This window comes from Aplysia californica, unplaced genomic scaffold (assembly GCF_000002075.1).
Source record: "Aplysia californica isolate F4 #8 unplaced genomic scaffold, AplCal3.0 scaffold00124, whole genome shotgun sequence".
Lineage (NCBI taxonomy): Eukaryota > Metazoa > Mollusca > Gastropoda > Aplysiida > Aplysiidae > Aplysia > Aplysia californica.
The window spans coordinates 607,735-615,306 of NW_004797394.1; the positions used below are offsets into that span (position 1 = coordinate 607,735).

A 7,572-nucleotide genomic window follows, 5' to 3' on the forward strand; every position below is an offset into this window, starting at 1 on the left:
TAACGGAATAGTGATTTTCATAAGTACATAAATCCTGCTTGAATGTGGTAGTCGCTAAAACACAGGTCACCAGAGTCAGGAGCTCAGACTGAATCTGAGCAAGAATTTCCCGAGATATCTTTGAGGTTGTTTGTTATCATGGTGGAGTTTTTACCCTCCCCCCCCTCTCTACCTCTAGGTTAGTCCTCCATGACAACTTTTGCCAACTTATCACTTCCCCCTCCCCCCTTCTTCCCTCAGCTGACGTCATTTGTGAAAGGTCCTTAATTATAATAAGAAGCAGTTCTTAAATACAAATGTACTGAATTATTGTTTTCTTTTAATATTAAACATTATTAAACTTGCTACAATAGTGATGGAATAGCTCTAATTATGATAAATAGCATTCCTTTATTAGAACGCATAGTTTGGTTCATAATTTGCACTAACTTTAATTTTATGACCAGAAACACTTGCTGTTATTTTACGTATTATACGTTTCTTATTCTGCAGAATGTCTATGTTTTTCAATAACTACCAGATTTTAGTACTGTGTCTTGATTGAGACGTTAGGATGTGAAATGATTGTGTTAATATCCTACGTCTATAACACTCTGCATGTGTATGTATGTGGGTATTTGTGTGTATTTGTGTGTGCGTGTGTGTGGGGAAAAGAAAAAGAGAGAAAGAAAGAGAGAGAGAGAGAGAGAGAGAGAGAGAGAGAGAGAGAGAGAGAGGGGGGGGAGAAGAGGGGGAGAGAGAGAGAAAAAGAGAGAGAGAGAGGGAGAGAGAGAGAGAGAGAGAGAGAGAGAGAGAGAGAGAGAGAGAGAGAGAGAGAGAGAGAGAGAGAGAGAGAGACATCATGTTCTTTCTCCCACATTTAGAGCGCCGAGTCATGGTACTTGACACGACTGATAGAGTACTCTATTTAACTTTAGTCTCATAAATTGTTCGTCTTAATAATTTCTTGTCAATTTTAGAAATCAACATGTTTACCTCCTTCTCTGATGATCGTCATAGTCTCATAGTCGCAGCAAAGAAAGAATAAAAAAACGTAAAGAAAAGAAAAGGAAAAAAAAGAAAAGAAAAGAAGAAGAAAACCAAATCAAACGAAATGAAAATAAAACAACAAAAACAATACCCCCCCAAAAAAACACCGAAACAAAAGAGGGAAGTTACAACGCTCTGCAAATTTAGAAAACCACAAGGGAGCAAAAATTGTCAACAAGATGCTTTACAAATTGAAGAAAGTAAAAAACCATGGGTTTCTTATGGATAGTTAGCCTGTGCTCTGGTTTATTTGCTCCGTATTTCCTATCAAACAACTATTGTTCTTATCTCTCCTCCTCCTCCTCCTCCTCCTTCTTTCCTGTGTATGGTACTCTCTCGTAAAACCTCTTCTCTTCGTCACTTATAATAGAACGTATTTGAGTTGCAAGTGATGCAAAACTCGTACTGAACATAAACCATAATCTTGCAGCTCTAGTGAAATGCAAGCTCGACCGCCCGAACTCTCTGGTCACAATTCTGGGGACAGAGGACTGGAACTCAATCACCCTGGCTTTCGGGAAGTGGGCGCGCTACCAGTGCCAGTCCGGGAGCCAGAGGGTCAAGGGAGACTACTGGCGGAAATGTTCCGAGGACGGGACGCTGGGTGGCGAGCCCTTGGTTTGTGAGAAGAAACCGACATCTTTAGGTCTGTACCGCTCTTAATTAATTATTCAAGTTTGTTTCATTTTTTTTAAAAACATAATAATGTGCCTGACGAACAGTTTGAAAAAATTCAAATTCTAAACTATTTTGGATGGGTGGCGAGCCCAAGGTCCGTGAGCAGAAACCGACATCTTCAGGTATGTCCCGCTCATGTTTAATTAATAATTACAGTATTCAAATGTGTTTTATAGAAATATTGTGCTGGAGAAATAGATTGGAGAAATTCAAATTCTATACGAATTTTGACGGGTGGAGAACCCTTGGTCTGTTAGAAGAAACACAAATCTACTGGTCTGTCCCGCTCATAATTGATTAATAATTATTCAAAATTGTTTTATAGGTATTTTTTTTTCTAGAGAAATAGTATGCCGAAAATGCAAATTCTAAATTAAATGTGTCACGCCCTCGTCAATGTTTCGACATGTTGAGGTATTGTTATCATCTAAAGTAAAATCTTAGTTATTTGCCTTGTTGTTGTTGTGTTTTTTTGTTTGTTTGTTTTTTTAAACAAAAACATATGTCTTGAATAAAAGTGGAGATATATTATTTGCAATTGAAGGAGGTGTGGGTCTCTTGTTTCAGAGGTAAAATTAGCGAGAAAATGGCCGCCGAAATTTGATAACTTCAATAGCTTGAGTGAGAGTCCTTGAAAAATTTTACTACTACTATTTCATCCTCTGTTACCGTTAAGAGTCAAGGGGAGATGCAGTTTTCTGTGGTAGGCCAGCTCCGCAGTTCTACATATTTTGTACTTACTTCAATCAATTTTTTTTTTATTGTTTTTTTTTTTTCCTATGTCAACATAAATTTAGAGGGGATGGGCTAGTTAGAGAAAGAGATGAATTTTGTCAGTGTTTTCCATGCAAATAAGGAAAACGTCAACTGGAGGAAGCGAGATAACTCGCCATTAATTTTCCCATTACGTTTACTTAGTACTTATATCCCGATTTCTCTCCCTTCAAGAACATTACTTCTCCACGAAATGTCTTTTAACTATAGTTTAGCTACCACTCTAAAATAATAATTATTAATTTATTATGGTTTCCTTGTGGGTGGTTGGCGGGTGCACTGGTGTAGCTTGCTCTTTTTTTCATATGAAACATCTATCGTCCTTATCTCTCCTTCTTTTCTGTGTATGTTACTCTCTTGTATCTCCTCTTATGTGACTTAAGTGCGTTGTAAGTGCCGTAAACCTCGTACACGTACTACGACAAAGCTAATTGCCCCCCCCCCTTCCCCACGAGAGGGCCATTCTTGACATTACAATTGTTAAGTTTTTATCTGACATTTTTGGCCGTTTTGAGTTACAAAGACAGCAAACTCCTTATCCCAATCTTCTATCTACCCTCTATGGTATAGCGAAGTAGTGCATTGAGCACTCAACTGATAATGATAAGTGCTCAGGTGCTCGTCAATTTGGGGGCATATGGAATCATTATTGTCCTCTTAGAGCTTGTTCATTTGTCTCGTATTAAACTGGCAAAAGAAATACCCCTCAATCTTGAATAAAGTCAAGATGTTTGTGATTGAAGGAGGTGGGGTCACCTGGTGTCAGAGATGAAAAGCAAGAAAATGGCCGCCAGAGTTAGGCGATTTCTTAGGCTTGAGTATCCTTGGAAACTGCAAATTTACATTTTTATGGGCCTTAAATCAGCGTGTTCCAGTAGAATCCACACTAAAAATGTGTTCTTAAAATTTAATGTAGCAAGAAGGTTTTGCCCCAACTCCCCCCCCCCCCCCCCCCCCCCCCAACCCTCTCCAAAATAAAAAATAAAAAAATTCATTGGAAAATAATAATTGCCCAACGGCCAGAAAGATGCCAGTTTCTCTGATTACATTATTTTGACGAGCGCCTGATTTCGCCTCACTGCCTCACATAATATTGTTTCTTAGGAGACTGCTTAGAATATCGTGGAAGGAGAAGAATTCAGGTGAGGTAGTACTTGAAGAAGCCCAAGGGGAATGTTCGCTATTAAAGACAATCATAACAAGACTTATGCAGTTTTTTGGGACTCCTGAATAGGCATAAAAGTCTTGAGCATCTAGCTCTCGTTGGCAGAACTGAAGACAAACAAGGAAGGGGTAGGCCTAGAGCAACCTACTTAGAGAACCTAAATAGCTGAGTAACGGGGAAAGATAAGGGTAACGAAGCTTTTTTAAAGAGCTTTTGAGCAAAAGAATGGAACACCATGATCGCCGATGTCTGCCACAGATGGGGCATTTTATGATGATGATGATGATGATGATGATGATGATGATGATGATGATGATGATGATGAAAATGGTGATTCTGAAAAAGCCCGTAGTGGGCAAAACGTTGAATGCATTATATAATATTTTGGAAATTCTACCAAGTCTCAACTTTTAAAAAATTCTCTGTATACAATATTGATGGTGACGATGATGATCATGATGATCGTGATGACAACAACGACGACGACGACGAAGATGATGATGATGATGATGATGATCATGATGATGATGATGATGATGATGATGATGATGATAATGATGATGATGATGATGATGATGATGATGATGATGATGATGATGATGATGATGATGCCTCACATAATTTCTTTTTCCCACAGCCAAATGCCAAGTGGCACGACCACGTCGCCCTGTCCTCGCTCTGAGGCCTCGCAATGGCGGAGTTCTCGAGGAGGGGAAGAAGGCTACGTTCTGGTGCCAACCTGGCTACACCAGAAAGTCCGGGGACTCCAGCAGGACATGTCTGTCCAGCGGCAAACTATCCGGTCAACCACTCACGTGTAAACGGAGGAACAGAGGCTGATGCAGAAAATAAATGTTTTCCAAGTCAACTGTACCGACGTTATAGGCCACTGTCTTCAGTAAGGAACACGTTAGGAACCTGACAGACGCTGTGCTTCTGTCTGTTGGTGCCATCTATACCTGGAAAATACATACAATTTGCAAATTATAAGACCGAGGCAGTCTCAGTGAACGATGAAGACCATAATGGTATGGTTCTGTTTAATGGAGCTTTGTTTTAGTCTCTTTGAAGTGCTCTTAGAATATCAAAAGTCTGTTGGGCCCTTTTATTGTATGTTTCTTTTCGAATTGTAGATGCCTTTTTAGTTAGGGTGGGTTTGATTTACAACAATTCCTTCTCAAACGTGTTCACCCGTGCGGATACCTGCTGTAGTGTTTAGGTTTCTTTCTCGTAAACTCTCTTCTATTTTCTACTTGTTCAACCTGTCCTGAACTGCCTTTTTAAAAAGTTAACTGTTGCTTTGTATTCCCCTGCCATAATCGTACAATACAGTGTATCTCAAAGTGTGGGTAATGTTTCTCATGTGTCTCGAGGATGTCCGATGCTAATGTAGGTCAAAGACACTTTTCGTCTACAATAGTGTTATTTACAGCCATACATACATTACAATGTGATGGTACTGTATAATATAAAATATAATGAAAATTATACTCGCTATTTTAGGCAATTTTGGTTAGTGCTAAAAAAAGGGAAAAGAAACTACATCTTATTTTTTTTTCTTCTGAAATTCAGTGTTTACTCACACACATACACCATACATGGTTAAAGCTGTGTGTCGATGATTTGTGAAGGCTTAGAATGTGGGTGGTTGGCGGGTGCTTTGGTGTGGATGGCTCCTTTTTTCCTATCAAACATCTATTGTCTTTATCTTTCCTCTTTCTTTTTTGCGTTTGTTACTCTTTTGTAGCCCTATAATCTTCGGCACTTATATGACCTATTTGTTTTGCAAGTGCCAAAAAATACTTACTAAAACAAAGAATTTGACATTTTTTACCTTCAAACTTACACTGAAATGTGAGGACATGATTGTGTGGCCATCTCAAAATCAGCAATTAGGAGGTTAGGTTGTTCTAAATCATTTATTTTATTGATCCTTTGCAGGTACACAAAGAGCAGTTTTTAATATAGTGCCCAAGTACAGACACTTCTTTAGTATGAATAAAGATTTTTTAGAAAAAAGAATTGTGTGGTCTCTGGCCCGCAGAACTGCCATGCAAAGTTTCGTGGGCATAAATAAATTTACATGAAGGAGCTAGAACTTTTTTTAAACGCGGACTGACGAAAGTGAACAAACCAACAACATGGCCAATGTGTTGTTTGGTACGACAAAAAGCAAATCTTTCTTACTGCACTTTGAGCTGCTGGTGCCCTGCCCCATCAGTTTGTTGAAAAGGTCACATCCGGTAGTAATAGAATATAATAATTATTTTCGTATTAAGGTTTACAATGCCAAGATCTGAAATAATAGTATGTGAAAGACAAAGCATAATATAATATCATTATTTTCTTTATTGTTTCGACATGTATTGAGTTCGATATATTTCACTCTCTGGGTTGCTTTTTGTGTGTGACTGTAGAGCTTTTGAGATTAATTATGATTGCTTCCAATAAAACGCAACCTTTTTCATCTCTTCTTGCTTTATTTTAATACGTTAGCTCATTTATTTTTTTAATTCATCATTGATACCAGATGATAATGTAAAGAGGTGCTTATGGTAGAGAGCTGGGATTATGTATCTCGTATCAAGCCTGGAAAAGCAGAGAAAAATATGGCCAACTTGTACATCTAGTGTTTTTTAAAATCCAATCAGGGGCAACATATAGGAATGTTCCAGGATGTTTGGAATAAAGAAACCCTTTCATTTTCTGTCTCCAAGGGATGTTGCCGCAGATTGGATTTTGCACAAACACTAGATGCTCAAATTGGCCACATTTCTCTCTTGCTTTTCCCAGGCCTTATACGAGATACATAATCCTCGCTCTTTTCTATTTTGTTTTTACGTAGACTAATTACCCAGCTATATGGACCCCCCTGGTTCCTTATAAACTTGCTGCCACGTCGTGGAGCTCACTGCATCATCTGCACGCAAGGAGCCTAGAACTTTTAATCTCCTTGTCTGCACGTCTGTAAGTAGCAGAATGTAGGCCAACGTGCAGTAAATTGGCAGCAGTGGTGATGCGTTCATTCTGTCGTCGATGCTGGTCACTAACGTGACGTGTACTTGCAAGAGAGGACCTGGCTGGCATTGCAGAAATTAAAACATCATTAAGATGCATCTCATCAACACTGCCGTGATCTGATAAGACGCATTTTTTCTCAAAATCAAGGATTCGAGATAATCGCGATTTATTGTTTTTTGCTAATTGAGGGGGAGGGGGGCTACACCTGAAGGCTATCTCGCTTATTACTAGCCCAAATTTTTACTCAATTTCACACATTTAACAAACATAGTAAGGAGTCTTGAAATCCCCAATCAAATTTGAGAAAAAAAATATCGTTTCCATGGATACGGCGGCCATATTGGATCTTGTTGACATGTCTTACGAAATGAATACCGTACTTATTGCTCATGGACATTGATTGTTTTTTGCAGGCGTGTTAACAAACATTAGATCTAACACCTGCCTTATTGTTTTTTCCCTAAAGAAGTAGAAACTTTTTAATGAATTTTTTCCTGAGGTCGTTTCCAAGTTTGTAAAAAATCCGTGAAAATCCACACTCCAGACACCACCAACAAAAGTCTATTTAATATATCAAAAATTCAACCTGCAAATGTTTAGTATTACATCTTTTCTTCATTCTGTTAGATGAAGATTTCATGAAGATTGATTAAAAAATGGAGAATGTTATTAAAAAATGTATAGAGAAAAGTCGCGTTCTGAGGAAAAGGCCGATAAAGAAAAATAAAATAGTTACTTTATGAGGAAATGGAAGTGACAAACATGCCTGGTATGGGAAAAAATTCGGTTTTTGGGGTTCTTATGCAATGCTATAGTTGTAGGAGAGGCTGAGGAAGCTAAAAAGGCCTACAACTCAAATTCCATAATTTTGAGCCAAGTCAGGACTTTAGCGGTGTACACCCCCC

The 7,572-nt window shown here is 38.5% G+C and overlaps 1 protein-coding gene across 1 annotated transcript in view; it reads left to right on the forward strand.

Annotated features, from left to right (window-relative positions):
- LOC101848513 overlaps window positions 1-6,113 on the forward strand; it is a gene marked incomplete in the record, with an annotated part of 83,813 nt that extends 77,700 nt beyond the window's left edge. Inside the window, 2 exon segments of the mRNA XM_013081279.2 lie at window positions 1,460-1,675; window positions 4,284-6,113. Of these exon segments, the coding sequence (XP_012936733.1) occupies window positions 1,460-1,675; window positions 4,284-4,486 (419 nt within the window).
- Window positions 6,114-7,572: the final 1,459 nt, after the last annotated feature.